The sequence below is a fragment of the Lepisosteus oculatus genome, chromosome 23 (assembly GCF_040954835.1).
Source record: "Lepisosteus oculatus isolate fLepOcu1 chromosome 23, fLepOcu1.hap2, whole genome shotgun sequence".
NCBI lineage: Eukaryota > Metazoa > Chordata > Actinopteri > Semionotiformes > Lepisosteidae > Lepisosteus > Lepisosteus oculatus.
In genome coordinates, this window is record NC_090718.1 from 12,812,286 (window position 1) to 12,840,024 (window position 27,739).

At 39.5% G+C, this 27,739-nt stretch overlaps 1 protein-coding gene across 6 annotated transcripts in view; it reads left to right on the forward strand.

Moving 5' to 3' along the window:
* Positions 1-3,132: 3,132 nt before the first annotated feature.
* st3gal4 (ST3 beta-galactoside alpha-2,3-sialyltransferase 4) overlaps positions 3,133-27,739 on the forward strand; it is a 34,913-nt gene continuing 10,306 nt past the window's right edge. Inside the window, exons 1-7 of one of the 6 annotated variants that reach the window (XM_069183126.1) lie at positions 3,133-3,492; positions 16,047-16,118; positions 22,513-22,585; positions 22,899-22,976; positions 25,631-25,728; positions 26,798-26,861; positions 27,290-27,385. In XM_069183126.1, the coding sequence (XP_069039227.1) occupies positions 16,097-16,118; positions 22,513-22,585; positions 22,899-22,976; positions 25,631-25,728; positions 26,798-26,861; positions 27,290-27,385 (431 nt within the window). In that variant the 5' untranslated portion in view covers positions 3,133-3,492; positions 16,047-16,096. Of the gene's footprint in view, positions 3,493-4,259; positions 4,728-4,919; positions 5,426-16,046; positions 16,119-19,439; positions 19,606-22,512; positions 22,586-22,898; positions 22,977-25,630; positions 25,729-26,797; positions 26,862-27,289; positions 27,386-27,739 lie in introns of those variants that run through there. The other 5 variants (XM_069183122.1, XM_069183123.1, XM_069183127.1 and 2 more) reach the window with 5 other exon arrangements.

The window sequence follows — 27,739 nt, forward strand, 5'->3', positions numbered from 1 at the left end:
GAAAGAAAAACAATTCCAAGAAACTGTATGCACTGTTGATTTAGATGTTAGCAGTCCCGTTTAGAAATTTCAGTCTGGCCTATGTTTTATATCCATTTTCTCCAGACCTAAGGGAAAGGTACTGGACTGCATCATGCCACCTAGCAGCCTTTTTTGTAAGAAAGAATGGGGTAAAATTCCTAAAAGCTTGTGCTATGAAGGAGATTAATGCACAGTTAAAGTCTAGTTGAAGACTGCTGAGGACAGGTGACACCAGTTACTGAACTGAGGGTTCCACACACTGTATGGATTCAGTCCTGGTCCAGAGCCTGGTCAGTACCTGGATGGGAGACCTCCTGGGAAAAACTAATGTTGCTGCTGGAAGAGGTGTTAGTGGGGCCCATAGGGGGCGCTCAACCTGTGGTCTGTGTGGGTCCTAATGCCCCAGCTTAGTGATGGGGACACTGTACTGCAGAAAGGTACCGTCCTTCAGAGGTCCTTACTCTCTGTGGTCATTAAAACACCCAGGGTGCTTCTTGAAAAGAATATGGGTGTGTCTTGGCCAGATTTCCCATCGGTCTTTACCAATCATGGCCTCCTAATAACCCCTGTCTATGAATTGGCTTTATCACCCCTCCACACTGAGAGCTGGTGTGTGTGGAGCGTACTGGCAAACTCTGGTTGCTGTCACATCACCCAAGTGGGGCTGCACACTGGTGGTGGTGAAGGAGGGTCCCTCATTACTGTAAAGCACTCTTGAGTGGAGTGCCCAGTAAGGTGCTATATAAGCGTAAGGAATTATCATTTATTAATATTAGATCTAATTGCAGTAATTTTTGCGTCTAAATAAATGAGGATAAGGTCCAAACTAGTGGGCTCAAAAAAGTTTTCTAGGCACTGTATCCTTCCTTAAAAACTCATCTAAATAGGCAAAACAGTTGTACTTGTCATAGTGAAAGCCTGTTCCCAATTCTTGAATAAAATACTATGTTGACAGATGTGAGTCAGATTATAGAAATCTTATCCGTATATGCTAAAAATATTAATCGTTGCAAGGTGTGTATAAAGACGCAAAACAGTGATGAGTCACTGACAGTTATGGGAAGAATGAATTCTAGGGTTGGCTCTGTCAAGGAATAGCTTTAGCTTTATTATTTGACAAAATGAAAGATACCTAGAAAAACAAATAACAATAAAATAAACAGCTAATTGAATTCCACTGCATCATTCATTCAAAATTGTAATAGCTATTTTTCTTTCTAGCTAGTAAGTTTCATAATTAACCATTCAATTTGAGGTGGCAGGCTGGGCTTTATACAGAACAAAACACAATTTTTATTTTGATCCATTTAACAGATAATGTAGGAAATTCAATCAGTAGATCCCTGTCACATTTTGTTAACCTGGTCTGATTAGGTTCAGAATATTAGACCGATGGTGATCAATTATCAAATTTTTCTACCTGATCTATATACTAACTAGGTGCGAAGGTCTACCAAATGATCCACAGTTGTCAAAAGTTTGTTATCTGATCCATGTACAGTATTAGCCAGAAGCAGAAGATTTCCATAAAAGATTGAAATACCCATGTCTTGCGTAGAAATCCAATGTGTGAACGTTTGTGTTTGCTTAAATGCTTGCTTAAATGTTGTCCAGTGAAGTTTTTCATCTTACATTTCCATCTGATCTGGAATATGTAAATTTGTAGTCAGCAGCCATGTCACCCTGCAGCTCCCAGCCCCAGCCCACTGAAGCTCAGCAGGTGTGAGCCTGGTCAGTACCTGGATGGGAGACCTCCTGGGAAAAACTAAGGTTGCAGCTGGAAGAGGTGTTAGTGGGGCCAGCAGGGGGGTCTATGTGGGTCTATGTGGGTCTTAATACCCCAATATAGGTATGGGGATGCCCTAAAAAGGTGTTGTCTTTTGGATGAGACGTAAAACTGAGGTTCTAACTTTCTGTGGTCATTAAAAATCCCAGGGTGTTTCTTGAAAAGAGTAGGGGTGTTACCCTGGTGTCCTGGACAAAACTCCCATTGGCCCTTACCAATCATGGCCTCCTAATAATCCCCATCTCTAAACTGGCTTCATCACTCTATTCTCGTCCCCACTAATAGCTGATGTGTAGTGAGAGTACTGGTGCACTATGGCTGCCGTCGCATCATCCAGGTGGGGGCTGTACACTGGTGGTGGTGGAGAGATTCAGAAAAGCACCATATGAGTGTAAACAATTGTTAATTATTATTATTACGACTACAAGAAAAAAATCATTTATGTGTTATCGAGATGAAACTGAGACTGATGTTGGGACAATTAGATAGCAATTATTAGTCATTACTCTGGCAAGCGCTCGGGAGAACTGTGGAGGACTGGAACGCTGTGTAATATTTGTGAAGGTAAACTGGCTTTAGAGATCGCTTCTTATATTTCTTTGGGGTGGAAAAAAAAGCTCAACGGAAATGTATTCCACTTTGTTTTTGCCCAGACGTTCAAGGCGATGGAGAGCTAAAGTCATGCTACAAGCGCAAAAGCTCAGCTCACAAAACAGGCTGTGCCACTACCTCTGAAGTCTTTTAAGTGTCTTGCTCAGAAAGGGTCAGGTGTCATCTTCAATGTGGCTCTGAAGTGTTTGTACCTGGACAGCACACGCCGGAGGCTGATGAATGTTAAAAAAAGGCAGTTTTCAAAGTTTTTCTCTTGAGTCTCCATCTGCTTCAGTTTGGTCTCGTCAAAACTGGTGACCTCCTCTCATGTTTGGCTTGTCAAGAGATTTTGGCGTATAGCGTAAGTATATTGACTATACTTGACATGAACTTTTTATCGAGCACTTGTTGTGTACTTGCCGCTTCTACATAAACTTTCTCCAAGTTGTCTTCCAACCCAATGGTTCATTCTTTAAACACTACAGGCAGAAAAGGAATCTCATTCAAGTTTTCTAAGGTGTTTTTGGCACCATTGCAGTAAAGTGGAGTTTATCCCCCACCACTCTCCAAGAATGTGTATAGGATAGTGTTCAGCCCCTTGTCACGCGTGTGAAAACAATTGTGAATTTATAGCCTGTAAGACGATAGAAAACTGTGTGCGTCAATAAACCATCCATCATCTTCTGTTTAAGGGCCGCAGTGAATTCTTGCGTGCGCATGCGCTTTGCTTTCGGGCGCATACCAATGGAAACGATCATCCTCATGTGATGTTCCTGCCTCTGGTTCGCTCTATATTACAGATCCCACTCGTATTGCAAAATACAGGCTGCACTTTTTTTTTAAACGTAGTGTGGACGACGTCCTATATAACACGGAGGAGTGTCAGCACGGAGAGCTGCTTCTCATTGCGGTCTCTATATCCTGAGCATAACAGCACGCATTGTTTTTTTTTACGTGCACAAGTATCTCTTGGTGTGCGGTAAGAAAGGAAATACGGGATAATTGAATTACTCCCTTTAACGAAATCTGTATTTTATTTCTAATGACAATATGTGGATTTGAAAACAGACGAGATTTCACTCAAAATATTTAAGGTAAGCGGTGTATTTTTCCGTTTGCATCAAAGATGTTTTTTATATAGCCTCTTTCCTGCCGCCTCAAAATGAGGTAGCACAGACACTCCGGACAAGAGGGTGGGGTGTTATCTCATGTGTTTCTCTTTAAAATGTAACTTAATATTTTCGAAAATGTTAAATTATAAGTGATAACGGAAAAACGAGTTTTAAATAATTTCGGTATGATACCCGTTCTGATTACAACGGCATACTGTGATGCTTGAAAACATTCCGTTGTCCCTCGATACAGGAACCAACTGATAAACGTGCTACAATATTAAATAATAAAAAAAACAATCCCCGCAAACCAAATGGCAAACAGCCCTATATCCGAAACCTGGTTTGAACAACGGGCGTCTCTTAAATAAACTTTCCGTTTTTGTTTTGTTTGAGGTTGAGTTACATTGTGTAGATACAATTTGGCAATAATGTAACTGTAAAATCCGATTTTTTCCTCTAGCGGAGTGTGAGATCTGGGGTTTAAATTGCAAAATGGTCGACAGCGCAGGACTTCTTGGATTGTATGGATATACAGTATGAATATGTATTCCGTTATTCGTTCTTTAACTCTGACCGTCTGTGCTATCAGCACTTTCAAAGATCAGACAAAACAATTCAACCTTTGTTAAATATCCTTTCGTGAAATACGGCAGTAGCTTCTTAAAGTCTTTTCAAGTGTAAAAGTCGCGTTTTCTTCAGTGATTTAGCACATATTAGCAGCTCTCTGGTAGCAGTGTTCAAATCAAGTTTATCTGTTCCATAACCCCCTTGTACGGCTTTGCCGCAAAGAGGCGGTATGAGCTGTGGGTGTCTTGTAGTTCTTTTTTTATTTTTCGTGCAAAACCCGGGAGAACGTCCCTATGGTAACAAACCAACATAGAGAAGGCTCCACAGCCGAAACGTTGTGCTGTCTCTCTTCTCTTTTCAGCGTGGAATAAACCTACTTCTTGTTCCTTTGCAGACTACGCATGCAGACGCAGCTACCCACCTGAAATACGTCAAGGGTCTGTTGTATAGCTTCCGTTGAAAAGTGGTCTCCAACTAAATGTCACACGTGGCCTAGTGTCAAAACTGCTATTTTTAAAATAATGTAAACTTTTGTTGAGGCGATGACAGTTGTGTGTGAAAATATGAGTTTCGGATATTGTCATACATGTTCTACATGTACCGAGCAGCTGTTAGGGAAACTGACTCTTCATGTGCCTGTAGCAAAGGTAGGACTATTCATTTGCACAACTGTTAATTTTAATAACCACAGAGCCTTGTTGTTGTTGTTGTTGTTGCTTGCAAGGCCCTTAATCGGAGAACTTCTTGAGAAGAATCGGAGAACTCACTCCTAATAGCAGAAGTATTATTTAATATTATGAATTTGTTTACTTTATGATGGTCTGTTTATCCTGTGTATATATAGATAGAAACAGTTTTGATAAGAAGAATAATAAGCGACATCTTTAATAGCATGTTAATAGTTCAGCAGTGGTGTATGTTGGATAATGAATCTATGTTTAATTAACCGGGGTGATATTACTAGCAGTACAAAATTTATATGACAGGAAAGTATTTAGCCACCTGAGACTAATGGCACAGAACACCATCTCCAACAAGGACAGAGTAAAGGTTGTAATATCACCGACATACCAATGCTTAGGCCGAAACTAAGGTACTGTATCTTTTTACTTTTCGACTCTTTATCATCCGTGCACAAAATTTCAACCTCATATCTGCCAGGGAATAACAGAAATAACCTGTCCACAAATGGTAAAATTGTTGTCTTGTGTCTACTTTAAGATGCACATATGTTTTTAAAAGCTTGTAGTTCAAGTTCTAACCTTCGACAGTAACCACTGTGACCTCTAAAAATGGACTGTTTCTGGATCCTGACCAATCTTTTGGGCTAATCTGAAAACAAAGGGTAAGATTCCATTTTTTTTTCTCTTGTTCAGACTAAGGAGCGTTTTTGTTCCCCTATATTCTAGTTTTGTTTCAAGTCCTGTTGTGCAACTCATTTGGCATGATGGAGATGTCACCACACCATAGTTAAACTTATAACAAACAGTGTATTTACTCCCTTGTGAAAGTGTCCCGTCTTGGAAGTTTTCCAGATAACCTTGGCTGAAAGCACATACAGTATGTGTCTCTGTTTTACCCATCAAGATGCCAGTCAGACATTTTCATGTAAAAAAAAAAGTCTTTAAAAGGAATGTTGAAAAGGAAGGATTTGAAAAGTTATTATTTTGCGTCTGGTTTGTCGTGTTGCGGGTACTTTTTAAGCGACTATTTCTATAGTACCGCTTTATCTGTGAATGGTTCATCCTTTTTTCAGACCTACACGAGGAATGTTTCAAGCTGATAAGCAAAGCAAATATGTTTATTTTTTCTGACTTGAGGAAAAAGGGAGACTTCTAACTTCAGTGCATTTAATAGCGCTGGGTTTTTTTCTGCCATACATTTTCCGAGTCCCTTATGCATTTCTCACCAAACTATGGCAGGACAGTGTGGTTTTCATAGTAAATTATCATCTGTTACTGCCATTAACTGGAGAAACGGATTTTCATTTTTGATAATTTAATGAAAATTATAATTAATGTTAAATTAAAATAATTAATGTTTTTAGGCAGACTGGAAAGCTTGGCTTTCTCGAAGCTGCCAGTAATTGAATCGTGTAACCTAATCATTACTACAGAATCTACACAGCCTGACTTTCTAAGCACGTAATCACGAAATGAAATAAAAGTAAACTGTGAGGCCAAATCATTATTTCCAGATCATTGGTATTTTTTTTAAATAGAGACAGATGGTGTCATTTTAAATATTGTTGATATGTTTGAGAGTATTTGCTTAAAAAAAATATTCGTCAGCAAAATTGCTCTTCTACGATGACTTAAAAATATAGGGTACCTATTTTCTTGTGTGGGGGGGTAACTGTTCTTGAATATTATATACATTAATTCGCTAACATGTTAACAGTATATATCTTTCAAAAGATGGATGCACAGTTAAATTGTGATTTATTTTTTTTAAAAAGTGTTGTTACTTGGTAATGGACTTTTGTGTGTAATTTAATAGCATATTACTATAAACAACCTGGTAAATGTCAGTCATTTTGCGTTGGTGTACTCCATGCAATCAATGCTTTTCCTTTTTGTATAGGAACACAATTCTACGGCGGTCTTCAACTGAAAATTTAGCCTTTTTGTTTGTAGATTAGTAAGCCTCCAAGATCTGTATTTTGTAGCTTTTTTTGCTTTGTGGAGGTGTAGAGTGGAACAAATAAGCTAGTGATGACAAAGTCCTGCCGACACGTCAGAAGTGTTAAATGGAATGGATTAGACAGTACAGTATTTCATATTAGTTGTTCATTTCTAGTCTACCTTAAGGTGGTGTGATCAAGTGTTTGGAGATTCTGAACAATATGAATTAAAGATTGCTAAATGACACTTGGATTCTTTTCACTCAAACTAAGCTTTTAACACAGCATTGTAAAACGAAGCAAAAAACTCAATTTGTGAGTAATGTGTGATTACTCATTTTATTTATAGTATACTTTTCATAGGTCAATCTCAAAGTGCGGTACAGTACAATTGAATATACTGTATTCAACTCAAATAATAAACAGGATACAATACGGAATAAAATCAGACACCACAGCATAAAAAAAAAAACAATACTGTAATAAAATGGACCCAAATCAGTACAGCAGTATAAAATACAGGCTTTCTTGTACAAATATGTTTTTACTCTTGATTCAAATGCTGTCAAGAACTCGACTGCCGTAATATCATGGAGCAGGTCATTCCAGTGACAGTTCCGCCACGGAAGACTAAGTCTAAGGAATGGGAAGGAGATCTGGGAGGAAGTCTGTAGTTGGAGCAGTCCTTTAAAATAGGAAGGGGCTGGAGATCTGGGAGGAAGTCTGTAGTTGGAGCAGTCCTTTAAAATAGAAAGGGGCTGTTCAGTGATCATATTTAAATGTCAGAAGCAAAATCTCAAGCCAATTCTGAAAATCACAGGCAGTCGGGGCAGGGATGCCAAGACAGGTGTAATGTGTTCCTGCTTTTGCACCCTTAACAGTTGAGGCATGTACTGTACCAACATTCCTTGTTTCAATCCACACGTAAGAGAGGTGTGTGCTTAAATCGCATACCTGCAAAAAAAGTAAAAGTAAAAGTAAGTATCTTTCACTTAAGCCATTCGTGCTGTGTTTGTCGCACAAATGTAGAGGGGGGTGGGGGGGGGAGATGGCTCTGAAGATCTTTGCAGTTGGCAATAATTCTTGTTACTGTTCAACCCACAAGGTCGAATGATTTGTTTGTTTGACACTGATGATTTATATGTCCTGGTACTGTGACATTATCATTCAGTGGAAAAAAAAAAAGGTAAAGTCCATACCAAAGCCACAGGGGTATTATTTTTCAGTGCACAGGAGCAGCTGGGGTAAAGTACGTCGCTCAAGGTACAGCAGCAGGAGCATGAACTCGCAACCTGTCAGCCCTGAGTCCAAAGGCTTTTTGTTTCATAACCGCTTTGAGGAAAAGAGGAAAGCTAAAGCGTTCTTTAATTCACAGTCCGGATCTTCATAAATGTTGACATATTTCAAGAGCTTCAATATGAATACGTGGCTGAAAGATTACTCATTGTGGTACCAAAATGAGGATTAACTGTTTGCTTATATCAAAAGGGCTAGAATTTCAGCATAAGGCTGCCCAATAATTGATTTTTACATAAAGAAGGAAAGAAAACTTGGAGTGAAAAGGGCAGAAAAAAAGAAAATGTCTGGGTCTAGAGTATGTGCTCTTCCTTTTAGAAGAATCACTGACCTAGTGCCCCTAGCATTGATTTTAAGCAAGGGTGTGCTCCATAGAACAGTGTGTGTGAAGCCATTGATCAGGTGGTAGAGTGACTCTTGCATCATCTGTGTTTTTTTATATCATGCACTTCAAGTTCTTCTTGTTTCTTCTTTTGCGCGTAATACATTCTCAGGGCCAAAAGCTGTGGCAGTTTCCTTTGTGATCGGCATCGCATTTCTGCTTGTCACATAAGTAGCATAACCGAGAATTGTCAATTTCTGTGTAGTGATATGTCATACATAGTGATCTCCGGTGCAGTTTGTGTGGCAAACGAGTCTGTGTTTTCAAAGAAATGTGGCAAATGCGTATTACTGGCAGGTTTGTTCTGTGCTTGTGTCCTTGAGGGGGGGCATCTTCTACTGTGCTGATTTTTTGCAGAGGAGACATTTTGGGGTAATGTGTTTGTATTGATTTTATTTTTCAGAACAGGCCCCCCCAACATAGATAGGTTCTATAAAATTGGTTTTATTGAATCATCCTGCATACTGGGGGTGCTCTTGTTCTTAATGGATCTTCTCCATTTTTTTCAATGTACAGCAAAGGCTCTTTCGGAAGTACTGTAGAAAGGCTTTTCGATTTCTTCTGCTTCCCGAAGCTTCCATGTAATCTATCCATTCTTGCGTTCACTATCATGTTTCAAGTGCTAACATTTCTGCTTCGTGCACAACATTCCTTGTACACCAGTGTCAAATGAAGTTTATCAGAAAAATTATGGGCTTTTATTCAAAACACATGAGAAGGAAGTATTTAAACTCCTCTTATGGGGATTAAAAACCTTAAAGGTTAGGCTCCAGTTCTGTGGGTGCTCAAATACTTTCTATATAATTGGATCATATTATTCTAAAAGCTTTGTTTAGTTCTTAAATACTTTTTTATTATTCTTAGTTTGTTTTTTTTGTAGGGAGGTTGCCAGTAGACTGCACATATGCAATGCCAAATTAGCTCTTGTAAACATCTTAACCGATTGTTATCATTTTGTAAAACAAGAAATCAACTGAGTCATAAATAAATTACAAAGTTGTAAACATAAGCAAGTGACATTTGGTGTGGAACAAATGTCTGCGCAGAACAGCCCCTGCCAGCAAATGAATGGAACAGGAAATGTGGATACTGTATTTCAGAAATAGATAAATCTGTAGATCTGATTCAGGACAACAGCCTCCTGGAAAAGAAAAAAAATAAACTAGACCAACTCCAGTATCTGCCCTTATTTTGACTTCTTGTTCCAAAAGCATGGGACACCTGACTTTTACAGCAAAGCTGTCAAATAGTTAACTAATGTAAAATTGTTTTAGCAGTAAAATAATGAACATTTTCTGACTGCTGTATCCAGTGCAGTGTTGCAGACTCAAACGCACACGCTCACAGCGGGACAAATTTTCCCCCGTAGACAATGAATCTACCAGCACGTCTTTGGACACGTGGGAGGGAACTGGTGTACCTGTGGAAAATCCGTGGGGGATGGGGGAGAACATACAAACTCCACACAGATAGTATCCCGGGAATTGAACAAAGGGCTCTGTGCCAACCACTGCCTCACTGTGCAGCCTGTGTAATAACCCCCACAAAGAAAATCAAAGCCCACTGTGGTGCTCCACTTTCATGAAGAGTCTGTATCTCTGGACGATGAAGTCCCAGAAATAACCTCATCTGTAGCAGAGCAATGCGAAAGGAACACGCTCTTATGAAACTTAATTAATGCTAAGAAATGCTTTACCGTCAATACAATGTTAATGGTCACGGTCTGTTTGATGTTCAAAGGCACAGTTCTCACAGTGTAGTGTGGCTTCTCCTCTGTGAGTCTCAATTTCCCTTTGTTGCTGTTGTCAAATTGTACAGGTTCTGTCATTTAAAAGATCCATGGTTTGTATAATGTATGTTTATTCAGATCTTATTGACGGAGCACAGTTCTCAGTAAGTAGTGTTTTTATCAAACTTGCTAGTGCATCTCTAAATGCAGGTGTACTGAAGTTTAAAAATTAAGTGTGGTAGATTTAACCACAGGTTCAGTGAGCTCGGAAGGGGCTGTAACATGCTTTTGTTTGAGCAAACTCTCTGCTAGGTGCAACTTTAGTTAGTCTCAAAAATGGCACCTAAGGTAGTGTGGCGTGACTTTTCAGATCAGAGAATGGAACGCTGAGCTTTGTGGTTCTAAAAGAAATTCAGAAAACTCCAAAAATCGAATTCCTTCTTGTGCCTCTTGAATGAGGTGTACACCGCATGTAAATTCAAGGTCATTCCCATGCTGATTAACCCTCGCTTCCTGTTCTTTTCCCCTTCCTGGGGGCTTAAACTGCTTAATTCAACACACTGTGTGTGGAGCTGGTTATGGCTACAATGTCTTCCAGGCCTCTAACGTTTACTGAATTAATGATGTCTGCATGCACCCGCTTTTAAGAGCTGATTTATGGGCACCTCTGCGAAAAATTAACTAAGTGAAATAAACATCACCCCTTTCATTTGGTGCTTTACAGTATGCTTAAGAGCAGATGTTGCCCATGCTGGCAGCCTCTCAAGAAGCACTGCTGGCTGTGTACATGTGTGTGGGCTTGGATAGTCATTAACTTTGTAGAAGATTAATTACCGGGTTCCTTTTTTTGCTCTAGCTCAGCGAAAAATAGTTTGCGATATTATTTCTTCTAGATTTAAGCTTACATGTATAGATGAAAGAGTTTGGAAGTGATTTTGAGCTTTACTGTATGAGCAGAATGTTTTTTTTTTACTTCCAACACCCAGTGGGAATGGTATTTTCAAATGTTCACAATTTGTTTTTTCCCCCCATTTCAAGTAAAGCCTTTCTTGCTATATACCCTTAACCGACTTCCAGGTTTTATGAAGTATTTTTCTGGTTCCATCCAAGGCTGATCCGCTTTAATCTTTGTAGGGAAAAAGGACTTTTTCCATTCTATTCCACTGGATTTGTCTGCCTAGGTTGATCTTGAATTATTTAATGATCTTCCCTACGGTGCTGGTTGGCTTGAAATCTAGCTTTGGCACATTTTTGGGACAGACCAGTCTGTCTCGCTGAGCTCTGTGTTTTTGTGGTTTTCACTGTTCGCCTGTGGGAGGAATGCATTCCTCTGCTCAATTATAGGTAGACTGTAACACAAGTGCAGAAAATGAAATATGTCCTTCAAACATATGCAAATCTTAATCTGTGTTGACAGTAATTAATACTGCGAAGGAATATTGGGAATGCACAATGTTGACATTCAACATTAGGAATTAGATTTCAGCACCGTAAAATATCAGGGTGAGACAAGGCTGCCTTGTTTTTTTAGGAGGTCGTTAAGAGAGTTTTTTGGACTTACAGTTAAGGCAAGATGGCTCTAGAAAATGCCTTATGACATTGAAATAATAGTTTGCAGTGTGTTCCTATGTCAACACGTCTGGCTATCCTAGTCTCATTTTCATAACTCGCATTGCTGTTTGAACATGGGAAAGGGATTACAGGCTGGAAACGCAGGTGTCGAATCCGAGACATTTCTCAGAATATTTTTTTTCCTGTAATTATTTCCCTGTGTCTGTGGAACACTTGAAGTACAGAGATATTAATATCTGCAGTAGGGGGCCACAGAATACGTACCGGCTGACTACATTAATAGTGAAGACACACCAAAGTGATGTGCACTCACTGAATTAAACACATTTTCCCTCTTCAGCTCATGGAAAACTGTGAAAATGCAGCAAACATTGGGCTGGGGGGTGTTATGCCTTTAAGGAATTCTGGAAATACAGAGGGGTGTGGGGAGTCTTGTTCATCTGTTTTCTGTTCTCCTCTTGTGGATGCCTATATTCTGCTGTATATGTTATATATAGATTCTGCTGTGCCTTTTTCTTCCCATGACTGTCTCATGGTATCAGTGACTGTCCACACAGAGAGAGATTGAAGTGGAATTCGGTAGTTTCTAGCAGCACAAAGATCGCTCAGTGGTTATAATGAAGGTGCTTTTTGTTCTGCATTTTCATATCATCATCACGAGGTATGATTTCACTTAAAAGAGGCTTATATTTCTCTTCTGATGGAAATAAAACGATCTGCCAGAGGCTCTGATTAAAAAAAAAATTGCTTGCATGGATTATAACCCAAGCAGAGGCGTGATTCCATAATTCTAGGATTTTGCTGGTATTATTCTTCGGTGGAAGTGATAAATATACCTTAAAGAAGGCTGGTGCTTCTCATTTATGTAGGACCAACATCGCAGTTTTTTTTTTGTTCTAATAACCAGGTTAAATGGCAAAGATACAGTACAAGTTAATAGGAGAATGAGCCAACTAGGATGTTTTGTTTTCTTTTTAAAGGAGGGGCCCCAAGTCTAGTGAGACTCTTTCTGGAGGCAGGGAAGATACGAAATCGAATCAGTCAGGTTTGTCAGTGATTTGCTCTTGTCCTCCTTCAGGATTGATTAAGAGAGCATAACCACGAGGTAAAGTCACATACTTCTGTATAAGCACAAACATGATTTTAATATGGATGAAACATAAAACATATCCAAGAGAGTGCATTAGAGTCACAACCTCTTATGCTTTGGTAATAGAATTATTAAGATATTGACTCTAATTCTGTGCCAAGGTAAGCGGCAAGTTGGGCCAAATTTATTTTTTTTATATTCTGAAAAGATCTGTATGAGTTGGGGATTTCCCATTCATACATGTAGAAACATTATACAGTTTACGGTGTTGTCTTTAGCAACTGTGGCATGTCTCTAAAAGGCCTGCTAGCAGTCTTTGAAAAAAGAACAAAAGTGAATATTACAAAGAATCGCAATTGCATTATTTAAATTTTCACTTTAAGAGCTGTCTTTTTTTTTTCTTAACCCAAGAAAATAAGAATAATCACTGATCCCCAGAATATGGGTAAAAATAAGGATTCTCTGTGGTCTTTTTGGTGACTTGTGTATTATGGTTTGAGCCACAGTCTGCAAATTAGCATCTTCTTGAATTACTTAGATTATAGAGAACATGGCCTCACTGTGGTCACATTATAATAAAGGGAAGAACCAGGATCTCTCTTCCCTTTTTCTGTGTGTCATCATGGTTTCAGTTTTTGTGACACTTGCTGTACGTTTATAGCAATCTTTAATTGCAATATAACATTATTTCACTGTAATTTGCTGTGCTACGGGCTTTGATATTGAAGATACATCAGCCTTGATTTCTTTAGGTGCAATGAAGTGCACAAAATTGGAAAAACAACACCTGACTGGAAGAAGTTATGCTAACATGCGCAGAAGATTGCTCATTTCACTTGAGGGTCAGAAAGTCGTCTGCGCTGCAGGTCATGTTCTACAGCTGAGATTGAGATGTTATTGAGGTGTGTGGCTGCGTCTGTCTTGAGAGGCACAGGAGATCGGTGTGATTGGCGAGACAGTAAGTTACAGTAAGGCACTTGCCGCATAACAAGATGAGGAAATCTCATCCAGCTGTTTGGCGGTGCTTTTGAGCTTTGAAGACAATCTCTGGAAATACCTGTGAAAACATTACATCAAAGACCAAATGTGGCCGTGATGACTTGCATAAAAAAAAAAGAAATGAGCACCTAGTTCCCAATGCAGAGTGAAAATACTGATTTTCTTTTATAGTCTGTTTGAAAGCTGTAGATTTACAAGATTGATATACTTTATCCTCCTGGATTTACATGTTGTATATATGCAGACATTTCTGTTATAACTCCTTGTAATCCGAAGTATTTCTTTTAACTATCAAACACATCTGAGCACTTAAAGAGTTTGGATTCCCACCTGCAGAATGCAAACAGGGCTGCTGTGATGGTTTCCCGACTTTATAACCGTACCATATACAAACTGCTAAAAGCAACTTTGTTTCTTCCTTTTTTCGCAGTGGGGATCTGCTATCAAGTACTTAAAAGTGGTTTTGTAATTTATAACTGGCAGACTGAAACTGTGGTTCGTTCTGGGTTTCTGGGAAATATGGAAAACCTCCTTCATACAGCGAGGTATCTCTATGAGGTGCTTTTCTTTTCAATAAAGTGAAACTAAAAGTTCTTAAAATAATCAGACCACAATAAAAGCCCTCCAAAGTATGTAATCAGTTAATATGCAGTGCAGTGGCACATAAAAATATGAGGTGCCTTGTTTAGGGCATTAGATTAATGCAGTAGACCATAATCCCTGAACATGAGCTTTGTTTCTCTTTCTTTATAAAGTGGTTGAAATAATTTTCATGTATATTGTCTCTCAAAATTAATCCCTTGGAAGGATTCAGGCTGGTAAAGCCAGGTGAATTCCCTGGCTTTATAAACCTTTTTAATGAAAGGTGTATAAATCAGTCGGAGAGATTTGTTGCACTTTTTTATACTGTTTTGTGAAATATCTGCAGACCACATCGGTGGTCTCATGTGCGTCGCCTAGAAATAAAGAGATTTCCTGGCTGTAATCTCGAAAACAACCAGCAGCTACAGTATGCGTGGCGTCAGATGTTCAGTAATCCTTTATAATCCCCAGGCCTTCGTTTGAGGTAAAAATGAGGGGCTTGTGGTTTTCTCCAGAATCGCGTCGTCTGACGGGGCTGAAGTGTGCAAAAGTCATGTCACCAGCAGAGCGGTACAGTCCCCCCTCCCCCAGCCCCCCCCCCCCCCCCCCAACAGCGCAAGAGCTGAAGCAATTTTCTCACTTCTCCACCTAATCCGGTGTGTAGTTGGTGCGTCCCGTCTGCAGGTGCTGCACTTCAGTGGTGGATGAAATGATCCCCTGCTGTATGTTAAACACTTCCTTTGGGGTGTAAAACACTGCATCGGTGCCGGGAGTTAATATTCTCAATTGTTGCAGTAAAGGTGTTTGCCAAGTTATTCTTAACGGTGATAATGAGAATACAAGGCCGGTATTCTCAACTAGATGTTTAGGCTGTCGAAATGAGGTGCATTTTGAAATTTGGACCATGAACGTGTTGCCCTTGTTGTCTGTGTGCCTGCCTGTCTCGTGGAGAGCAAGCTGGGGTATTCAATAATAAAGTGCTATTAAAGTGATCTTCTCTTATCTGAGTGAAGTCTATGTTCCGAAAAGGCTTCTTCAAGCCCAGAGGTTGTGAGGAACTTCATTAGTGGTGCAAAGTTACGGGCAGAAGAAGACCTGGCCCAGCACATGCTTTCTTCCTCTTAATGACTTGTTCTTGACACTTCTTCGCTGTAAGTGACCGCAGTCAGTAGACCGTTTATATTAACGCAGAATTTAAATACCACTGATGGTCTGCCTTAAAATAACTCCTCAATGGATGCCTTCTTTCCATAGCTTTGCATCACGCTCCAGTTGTGCAATACTGGCAGCTTCTGCTTATTTCCTCAGTTGAGGATGCAGGTCCTTTTTCTACACGGGTTTGGGGGGAGTCAGAACCTAGTCCTGCAAGCAAGAGGTGCAAGGTAGGATATGGGATATGGAAGCCAGTCCATCACTGGGCACACATGGGCACAGGCACACCCTCACAACAGGGCCACTTTTCCCAGAAGCCAGTTGCATGTCTTTGGACTGTAGGAGAAAAACCCACCTGAACATGGGGAGAACATACAAACTCCACCCAGACAGACCCCTGGGAATAGAACTCATGGCCCAGGCACTGCAAGACTGTGCCGTGATGCCGACCTGCTTCTGAAAGCTGCTTCTGAAAGCTGCAGCGCTTGCTCCTCCTGTCGGGATTATTTTTCTCATGTTGCCTTGTTTTCTTTCTCTCCAGGACAACAACATGCAACATTCAGAAACGAGAATGAGAAGGAACAGGTGAAGATGTCCCTCAAGACTGCTAAAAGTAAGCTTCCCTTCATGAAGACAACTTCCACTCGCAGTGGAATTTTGCTTCTGAAACAGTAATAATAATAATAATAATAATAATAATAATAATAATAATAATAAACTTTATTTTATATAGCGCTTTTAAAGGTGGCTTCTCAAAGCGCTTTACAGGGTGACAATAACAATAAATAAGAAGACTACAACAATAAATAAGAAGATTTCACAAGATAGGACACAATTATAATTACAACAATACAACAATAACAATAGAGGAGACCGTGGAAGGTGGTATTAAGAAGAGCAGAGGGGTGAAGAATGGAACCAGTTAAGTAAAGGCTTTTCTGAAGAAGAAGGTTTTGAGTCTGGATTTGAAGGAGTTTAGAGAAGGTGACTCTCTAATATCCTTGGGCAAAGAGTTCCAGAGCTTGGAGGCATAACAGGAGAAGGCCCTGTCACCCATACAATGAAGACGGGCTTGGGGGACAGTAAGGAGGGCAGAATTTGAAGAGCGGAGGTTGCGAGTTGGGGAGTAGGGCGATAAAAGTTCAGACAGGTATTGAGGTGTAAAGTAAAGGATAAAATCGCATTTGCCTGATATGATGAGTATTGGTGTGATATACACCACAGTAGCGACATTGTAAAGGATTTACAATAAGAAAGGGTCGTAAGTCCAGCATAAAAAAAAATGAAATGCATTATGTGTGGCAGAGAAGTCGCAAAGTGTGCGGAATCTACAAAGTGTTGTCCTGATTTGTTAAGAGGTTGTATTCCTTATATTTCCCTGTCAATTGGTGATATCGGCCTAATGGAATAAGACCTTTTCAGTGTTAAATATTTTAAGTAGGCAGTTTCTCATGGCATGAATTCCAGCGTGTTTAACAGTTCCAAGCAATGCTTTTCAAGTGAGATTTACACAGAGTTCAAGACCGGTAAAATATGTTATGCAACTGGCCACAGACTCTGTTATCTGTTGTTGACAGTTCATGTTTTGTAGAAACTTAACCTGTAGCTACAGTATGTGGCTGTGTGGGTATTGCCTCACGATTACAGTCTTTTTTTAAAAATGTTCCCGTCTCAACCTGCTTCTAGAATAAATGGGAGATCCGCCTGATCCTTTAAATACCGGGTAGTGGATTGGCCAAAATATGGAAAACAAAAAATGTGGACTTGGATTGGAGAATATTTTCTCCGTTCACGTCAAGAGGGGAGAAGGCATGCAGCTGGTGCAGATGGCAGGCGAGCGCTTACTTCTGGGCTTTACAAGATAGATTTTTACACAGCAAAACGGAGAACTCGACTCTTCTCGGCATCTGGGGCGCCTGTGCGTCATCACTCCAAATGAGTCTTTTCTTCACAAGGCTGGTCTCCATGTGTGAAAGAGGTGTCTCATGAAAGTGAATTCCTGAGGCAGATGTACAGTATGGACGGAAGATCTTGGATTTGGCTTCAGTGTTTCTCTCTGTGACTCTGGTTTCCCACTTTTTATAAATGAGCAGTGTTTTTGGAAGGAGCAGGTTAAAATTCTCTTTACATTTTCAGAGTTAAGGATAGTTTACTTATGAGGATTAGAGTGTTTTGACAAAATATACTAAGGATATTCTAGTATTTTTAGTAATGTGAACTGGGGGAAAATGCAACTCAACCTTTGTGTGTTTCAGACATAGAGGGCTGTGTGCTGGGTATGTTGGTATAAACAATGTACCTGTTTTAACAGGTATTTTGCATGGTACCTATTGGTTTCCTTGCAAGGTAATGTTTCACTACTTCTCTTTGCCTTGAAAAACCAATCCAGAGCTCACAAGACGGCAATTAATTTTAGTTTAATTCCACATGCTAAGTAATGAATCTTTTAAATGGGATTGAATTTGTGTATGAGGCCAAAAATACCCAGGCATGCACACTGTTATGCAGTTTTGTCTTTTTTGATTCTTCCTTTGAATTAAAATGGTTGTTGGAGATAAAGAGATGAAGGAGACACCTGGGAAGTGAGATAATAATATCAATTTTCTAGTGCTTTGTAGTTGGCTTTGCACCCCAATTTATAAATGTGCTGCCTGTCCTTGGTCAGTAGGATAAGTGGGCATATATGAGATAAGATGGCTGTGTGCCCAGAACTTTTGTCTAGTCTGCAACTTAGATATGATTAATAACCATATAGGGATGTGTTATTGTCTTATCATTCGTTCAGAATATGTTGTAGCTGTAGAACCTACATGTATGTAGATATGTAGAACCTGTTTGTTTCACGGTATGAAAGACCGTCTTTAGTTGCTTATTTTTTAGTTCGGTGGTCGCTAGCTGTTCTTCCATATGCATATGAAATAAAGAGACTTCTACTACACAGACACCTGGACTTTGTCATTTGTATGACACAATAAATTTGGTAGGGACTCCTCTTTTCTAAAAAGTCCCTTATCCTCTCCATGTTGCTGTCGAGGGTTTTTCTGAAGCTGTAGCGAGTACAAAAGAGAAAAATGAGTTTGTGGTGCTTGTAGTCGTCTGATAATTGGGGATATAGCTCAGTGGTAGAGTGCACAGTTAAAGAACATGTCAGAAGCTGAAATGAAAGCTTTGCGTGAAATAATTGATTTTAACTATGAAACCCCTTTGTAGCCTCCTTAAGTTTATCTCAGGATTTAAATAAAAGATAAATAATCTTCCAGTGTGCAGTTAATGGTGTCCAGATTCCCCTGTTGGGGGACACACGAGCACAGTTGTACTGTTTATTGTTGCAGATTCCAACAATGTACTGTATAATATAATAATATGCAGGAACATTTTTATAGTAATTGTTACAATGAACAACTTTACTTGGTACTGGCCACAGTTATTGTAACATTTTAGCACATTACTAATGCCGCAAAAATAATAACTCAAAATAATGCATACAGTATGTCCGGGTGGCTGTAAGTGCACCTCTTCGTCTCCCAGACTTTTTTAAGGTAACAACAACACGCCGAGCTCAATGAAAGGTAACATATTTCTATTTTACATGGCATCTTAGGAAATGTTAATGCAATCTAGTTGTTATACATGTACAGACCAGTACATGGGACCATTACGTTAACCAGGTGACCCATTGCTGTAATACAACACAAGCGCTACAACCGAGCAAGTGGCTCATTGCACAGAAACGTCGAATGTCGGAATGCTTCAGTCTGAAAAATACGTGGCATGTAAACTGGCCAATTTGCACAGACACCTGCAACTAGTTACAGTATATCTAGTTACTGGTTTGCATGCACAGCATTTTTTTTTGCAGAACGTGGGCTAAGCCAGTGCATGTTTTTTTTTTCCAAAAGTATGTTCTAGTATACTGTGTCCTGGGACTTTTTACTGTGATTCTGTTTAGTATGAATAGGCTGCATTGTTTCATTTTTAATTCCTTCGCTTCAGCTGACCTCCATTGTGCAGTACCATCGCAAGTTGTAGATTCTTGCAGATCATGTGATGTTGCATGATGACCCCCTTGCAGCAATGTGACTTTTGCTTCATGATCTTCAGTAAGTTTGTCCTAAGGTATTTCCAGAGACTTAATATCTTCCCTTGCATAGTGATCATGCAGCCCAGTGTCAGAAATGTCAGTCACACCTCATATTCTCGTGACCAGCACCGTTACTGTCTACGAAAAATCTATTATCACCTTATTATTAGTGATGTTATAAACAGTTACGAGATGCACCTAATGGATGTGTGTGTTTCAGGCTATGGCCAGGACTAGGGCTTTGTTACTAAATTTCAATTAATCTTCAAAAGAGGATGGTTATTATTTAAATGTAGATATACTTCCATAATGTATTGCATTTAATAAAATGTTGAAAATCCCTTTTATAAACTCAACCTGGAATATGACGTAAAAGTTTTAATGTAGGTAGTGTTCTCGTCTGCAAGTGAATGGGCTTGATGGTTATTTCACTTTTTAAGTTACAGACTAAAGTTCCAATGCAGCTCATCGTGATCAACTCGAGCCAGAGGACTGTCCCTGACATTTAAACATTTTAATACTTCCCTTTAATGCTTTACTTTGTGGTCTTGTACTGTTAATGTTTAAAAATGAAACATTGATGTTTTTGTCTTTGAACATAGTCTGAGTGGAGTGCAGATCCATGCCTGAAATTAATAAACAAAATGCCAAATGTCACAAAGACGTTTACAAATTTTGCATTTTCCAAAGTGGTTCCCAAAATGCAAATCTTACTATGTAGAATTAATTCATTTTGTTCTTTCATGTGAATGGTTGCAACATTTTTCGATTTGATTTGTACATAACTTTGATCCTGAATGCCTGTTGGCAGACTTAGTGGTCTGTAAATAGTATCACTGTGTTTATTTAGTACAGTTGGAGAACGGAAAAGACTGTTTGGCTGAAATAATTTTAGTCCCTCTGAATACTTTGTGCAAATATTGTGAAACAAAAAAAAATGTTACAGCCTTCAGCAGTGTTTGTGGTTTGTGTTTGTTCAAATGTTCCTTTGCAATAGTGGAGTTATTTTCTAAAAAGGTGCAAAGGGGTTTTTGAAAAAGAAACCCAGGTTGCTTTGACCGAACCAGCAAGTCAGATTAGACTCCTTTTTAAAAACTGGCAGATCATAAAAAACATATAGTTAAACCATGGTAAAGTCAAACTTGAAAAATAGGGGGCTTTCATCGAAATGCCAGTCTTTTCTTCAATTAATCCTCAAAAATCAAAACTATCAGGAGAAACCCAGTTGAAGTAATTAAGGATCAATTGGGTACTTAAGGGGAACTGCAGTCCCAATTTCTCAGACTAGGTATGAAATCTCAGTAATTAATTGATGGTAGAGCAAACTTTTACAAGTTTCAGATTATCATTAATTTTTAGAAAGTTCTGTATGGTTGGCACTGTCGCAAACCTCTGATCTCACCACGGGCGAGAGAGAGAGATTGCCAGAGTTGTGATGTAAAGCAGCCCTTCCTGCTCACTAGTACCTGCAAACAAAAAATGGAAACCTGGTCTACAAACATCATTAATCCTTTTTAGGCCAAGAGATGGGTAATAAACACAGGCACTGATGCTGTTCCTTAACGAGATTCAGCGTGATGTACAAGCGAATAAGTACTGGTTGTGCAGCAGACAGTTCTCCACAGAAATGTTCCAACGTGATCTGCATTCAGAGTTAACAAGGTAACAAATCGTATTTGTCAGCAAACCATCTGAAAGTCAGTTATTTTGAATTCAATTCAGTTGCACTCATTCAAATTGGCAGTCTGCTTAAATTATTTAAAAACATATTGCCTTTCATGCATTGGTTTAATAACATTATACTTTAAATGAATTAATACAGTAGCATAGTTCACTTTGTCTGAAGCATTCGCTTTTTTGCAACAGAAATTCGTTTTCAAATATTGGCTGTTTAGAAAGGCACATGTGTTGAATTTATTTCTGATTTGGCGTTTTACATGTTTAGGAACCCTGATTATTTCATAGTTCATAATATGAAATACATTTTTATTTTAGATACTAAACCAGAACTTTTCCTACCACTATTGCCAAAGCAACTGACGAATAGAGAGCGCAATGAGAGGGTGACATCAGTGATTGATAGAAAAATACCAAACAATCTTCACAGTTTAAGATCATAACTATGATTAAGACCTAAGTATAGACCTAAGATGTGCATTGAATATGGCTCTACAACTAAGAAGAGTATTTCAATTGGCTTAAAAGAGTTGTGTTCACATACCTGCTTATTTACAAAGCACTGTAATGGTGCCACCTCATGTCACCAGAAGTTTTGTTGCCGCGTTCTGAATCACAGGTAATGATGGCAATATGCAATACGCATACCTGGAAATTTTCTCTGTTTTGTGATGTAAAATTGGAGGTTTTGCACCTTACATGTACCTACATTGAAGTTTGAAATACCGAATTTAGAATAATGTTGCAGTTCCCCTTTAAGCTCTTGGAAGGTTCCAAGTCTTGTGATAGCAACAAAGGCATTGAACGTTTTCTATTTTTAATTATTTTTCACGAAAAATCTGTTTTTTACTTAAATATTGTTGGTTATAAAATCTGATTCAGTGTGAAAAAAGGGCTGACGTGATTTCAGCCTTTACATCAACAAAAACGCTGAAATCTCAGTAAGGGTGTGTAGACTTTTGATATCCACTGTATTGTCAGTGTGGGAAAGGGAAAGAGCACTCTTCATGGGTTAAAGCATGTAGAAAATGCGGCAATGTGAAAAAATGGTGCCTTTTAAAATGAAAGCACAATCTTTGTTATAATTATCTACATGTACAGTATACTGTACATATTGTTTTGGGCTTCTAGTTTTTGATTTGGAGTTTGAGTAGTCTTTTTCAATTATAATAAAATTGTAAACATGCATATACCTGTATTTAAAAAAATGTCTGTGATTAAAAGTGATTTTTCTTCTGTTTCTACACAGCATGGTTCATCAGGCTGATACCATTAGTACTGCTCTTCATTTCGTACTGCTGCACTCAAGTGTACATGCACAGGTAAAGTTGTTCTGCGCCTTTTTTCCAAAATATGGCTCTCTCGCCATAGGCCTGGTGTCAGGGCTGGTGTCCGGGGACATTTTAAAACTGTTATTCCCTGCCAGTGCTGGTATTGATTTTCAATTTGAAGTGATATCTTGGGTTTAGTGGAAAATGGTTACTTTAGCTTGAAAGTTTTCTCTGTGTCTGTCTGTGTGAGGTTAGCTGCTGTCCATGTTAAAAGATTGGCCTTATCATTGTAGAATTTGCTGGCAGTCTCTTGTCTTTTCAACATGTATGGTTATCATTGCTCTTTTCTCTGTTATGGTTGAAGCAGCAAAGCTACCATCCCCAGCAGACCACTGTGTGAAAGTTGGTACACGTCAAAGAAGTACGAGAGTCTGGGATTAAAGTAAGTAATTTACCTTAAACCCAATTTAAAGGAGTGAATGACTTGAAGAATTTTTTGGTAGACATTTTTAAATTTAATATCTGTTTGTACTGTATTACCATTGCATTCTGTCTCAAGCCCTTAAGATCTGTGGATGCATAGACCCCTAGAAAGAACAAACGATGAAATATCTTGCATAGATAAAAGTCTAAAACTATTCTGTCTAAATCTCACATATTGTATGGGTGCCAGATAAGTACATTTTTCATTTTATTTAAATTTTGTACACACAAAACATATATGTATAAATATGTATATATTGATACAGTTGCGCAGACAAATAGCATCATACCATGCAAATGACCACACAGCAGCTTCCATACAGAAAGTGCATTTTCCCCATCCTAGTAAATCAAGAAGACATATTTAATAATTTCTTTAAATTTGTTTTTAGAAAAGTGTTCATCAAGTGTCCCCAAAGATGAGTCCAGCAGGGATATTTGAAGCACACTGAGATCTTTCCGATATTGATTATAATGATTGATTATTAAGAAATGCATTTGGTTGTGCAAATGTGTAATATATGGGATCCTGTGGGAGACTGTACAATGTTGCAACAGGGAGAGGGAAGGGAATGAACTAGGGCAAAGGGCAGTTCAATACTGGTGCTGGTGTGTCGGTGGATTTTCAGGTCTGAAGCACTGGAAGTTTCTGTTACACTCGTCCAGTTAAACCGGTAACCAGCAGCCTTTGCTCGTTTAAGAGCGTAGTTGAAATAAAACAGTACAGCACACTGGCCCTCAGGCATCTGAACCAGCAGATTATATAAGCATTCTGCCAGCCGGAGATCTTGTGTTCATCTAAGAGTTTGTCAGCCTTTCCTGCAAACGCGTCTTGTCAGCGAGATGAAGGAAATATTTTTGTAGTCTTTTACTAACACTGCAAATGTGGCAAGTGAAAGTCTTTGTATGGGAACTTAAACCCGAAAGCCCTTCTGTGCCAGTAGGTTCCACTACATACACAGCAATTGGAAAAATTGCAAGAAAGGGCAGATTGTGGAATTTCCTGGAGTGGAAATTAGTCAGGATATCCGAGGGAACTCCCCTCTGTGAGCAGTGTCTTCGGATTTTTAATGACCTGGAGTGCTGTTTTTGTTTGCGTTCTGAGTTTCTTAATTGATGGATTAACTGGAGAGATTGAGCAAGCCTCTTTCTAAGATTCAGCAAATCCTAGAACAGCTAACTGCACCTGGGGAGGCAACGTAGCTCAGCTATTAGCATTGCTACTTGACAGTGCTGGGTCACTGGGTTTGATTCTGGGCCTGGGGTGCTGTCTGCGTGGAGTTTTTAATCCCTTTAGTCTCTGTGTTTGTGTGGCTTTTGTCCAGGTATTCCTGTTTCTCCTCTCAGTCCAAAAACATCCTGGTAGGTTCATTGCCTGCTGGGGAAAATGGGCCCTGCTCTGAGCGCGTGCTGGTATCCGTTTGTGCTCCGAGATGAACTGGCATCCTGTCCAAGGTGTATCCCTCCTTCCACCCATTGCTTGCTGGGACAGGCTGCAGTTCGACTGGGACACTGAATTGGAAATAGCACTTAGACAATGGAGGAGTAACTGTACCTTCAATGAAATGCGCTTTTTTTCCCAATGACCAGATACAAAACGTCTTGGAAGATGTCTGTACTGTACAATACCATTTAATAACTAAATACAGTCCTTGAAATCTTTAGTTTAAAGAAAACCTAAGGACTTCAGACGTTTTGGACTTAGTTTCCTGTTGTGCAACATACTATCCTCCTGGGAGGAAACCTGTGACCTGTACTGCAAGAAATGAAACTTGAGACAAACTCAAATCACATTGGGGAAAGAGCTCTTGGGAAATGTAGACACATTTCAATTAAGCAAAGACAACACTTTTATCCATCCTTTTCCTAAGCCAGACTGCAACCTTTAAGTTTTAGTACTACACAGATCATTATGTCAATATTCTGGAATTATGTAGTATTAGTGCAATTCTATTAGTATACTAATGTCAGTAGTGTATATTTGTCCATGGGTTGTGGTTTGCGGAAGGTACAGTATGTTTATTTTTAAATGGGTCCAGGAACTGTGCTGCGGTGTAACTTTTTATTGTTTTAGGGATAGGGGGGAAGTTCTGTTTAAGTTGTTTTCATAGAGAACAGGTGCCAGACTGTGTATTTCAGATCGAAGTCTTTTTTTTTTTTACAGATCATTTGAATCATTTCATGGGTCTGTCTTTGGGGTGTCCTTTGAGTTGTTTGAATTTGGCTGGTCGCTCATGTTCCTTGTATTCAAAGACACGACCGTTTCTCCTTATTAGGCTAAATGGTTGTTTCACACCTTTTGCTTCCTTTCTGTCGTAAAAAAGGCAAACAAAACACACTTCGATTTGTTCAGGTGGTGGTAGTAGATTTTTTTAAAAATCGGCCATACACTGATTTTTGGTTCCTACAATGCGGCTGGCTCGTGGGAATGTTTTTTTTTAAATGTTACTATAAACGTGGCAGAAGCCCGAGACCTTCTCATCTGACAGCGCATGTACTGTAAGTGAGGGCTTTTGAGAACTTCCAGCTCCAGCATTAGATAAAACACGTGGTGACAGGATTACTGGAAGGATCTGCATTTATTTTTCTTGTATCTCCACATGTGTCCTGCAGCATCACCAGGAAAAACAAATTGTTCCTGAATCTGGAAGATTTCTTCTGGAAAAATGTTTCGGCAAGTCTGCCATTACCTTATGGCATTAAAGGGAGTGGTAAGTTTCAATGTTTTTAGGGCTTCTCACTAATGCATGACCATATCTAGGCACTGGGAACAAGTCCTTCTGATGGCTGTGAGCCCTTGAAAAGTGAAGTGGTCTGTGCTCAGTCCACTGTTTCTGGGGATTGCATTAACATTTGTGCGGCTCCTGTTTATTTCTGTACACACACAACCTTCAACGAATCCCCTTTGTGTGTTTCCTGCTGCTCTGTTCTCTGGGCTTGGACCTTCCTCTTCCTTTGCTGTCGGTCTCAACATCCTGGTGCTCCCATGTCTCCTGTAGGAGCACAAGCGTGTTCATTCCCAAGGATTTAAAGGAAGCCGCTCTATGGGGCGTCCCTGACAAAGGCTCCTCACTGGTTTCTCCCCTTCCTTGGGTCGAATTGGTCTGATCTCTTAAAGACTGGATGGCTCTATTTACGCTGCAAACTCAGCTGTAAAACCGCAAACTCAGTTTCTTCCTCTGCAGTGTCGTCGCATTGTGTCACGTCACGTGTCATGGTGCTCATCATTTCTCTCATCGGCAAAATTAAAATGGCATTTTAAATTAAGAATGTTTGTTGTGAATGAAACCATCAGCCAAATGAAGCAGCGACAGATTCAAGTTTTTGTTCACGTATACGGCTGGGCGTTTTATTGACCCAGTCGGAGTGAAATATTCCGCCCCAGGGTATAACAGTGCATTCTCAGCTGAGATTTGAACCCACAACCTTTGGCCTTCAAGCCCACAGCCCCAGCCGCTGCTCCACACTCTTAAGTTGGAATGCCTTATCCCATGGCTACTCATCCTGTGCCCCCCCCCCCCCCGTCTTCTTAATTGCATTGTTTTGCTACAGTGAACTCCTAAATTATATAATTGATGATTAGAGGGAACCCATGCTTTAAAGAACTGCAGTAAGTAAACTTGGCAGACATCGGCTTCTAGGTCTACTGCAGCATGCAAATAAACGTTAGTGGACACTTACAGTAAGTAGCCTTGAATTTTTCACAGCACAGCTATGGGATTTTACATTGATATTCATATCCATTGATAGAACAGTAAAATATTCTTTTTTTTCCCCCAGAACTGCTCCTTCTGAAGGTTTTAGCTGTCATAGCCAGTTATGAAATGCCACAAAGTATTGAAAGGTAAGTGAAATGAAGAGATTTGCGTTAAGTTAGTTTGTGGAAACGTCGCAAGAACTTCTTGGTACAGTTATTAATTAACCAGTCTTGTGTATACAGTGGGTTTCCAATGTGTAATGTCACATCCTGAAAGAAAATGTGTTTGTCAACAGAGACTAAAAGGCAGCATTAGTGTTTCACAATGACAGTTAAGACGAGGTTTGAAGGGGAAATGTCAGACTGGGACAGAAAAAGTGAAGACTGAAAAGGGGTGTGTGTGTGGGGGGGGGGGAGGGGCATTAATTAAAACCGCTGAAATTCAGAAACACAAGGGGCGAAAAGATTAATATGGGCTTGTAGGAAAAAATCAATAAATAGAGGAGAGGTGTTGGGTCTTATCTGGAACACAATCCGAACATCCTGAAGAAGCTGTTTTGTTGGTGTCTCCTCAGCTTGGACTGCAGAAGGTGCGTTGTTGTTGGAAATGGGTTCTCGATAAAAAACACCTCTCTAGGAGGGACCATCAACAAGTACGATGTCGTAATCAGGTAAGAATTACCTGTGCGTCGTTTTCCTTGTGCCCGCTTGTAATTATGCCAAGCCAACAAACCTCCTTATCAGCCCGTCAACCTGTTCCCAGCAGGCCTTAAAGAATTTCCCCTCAGTACATTTTTCTTTTTCTTCTCCTCTCGAGACCTTCTGCCATTGGGTTAGGGTTCATTTAAAGTTTGCTCTTGACAGACTTTGGTGGATATGGTGTGAATAGCTACAGAGTAGACTCGCCACTCCTTGCCAAATGCACAAAATCATATTGGAAATATGGTCAAAGGTATTTGAATAATACCGTTTGAAAACCACGAAACTTCAGATAGCAAAACTAACCAAACTACTGTTTTGTCATT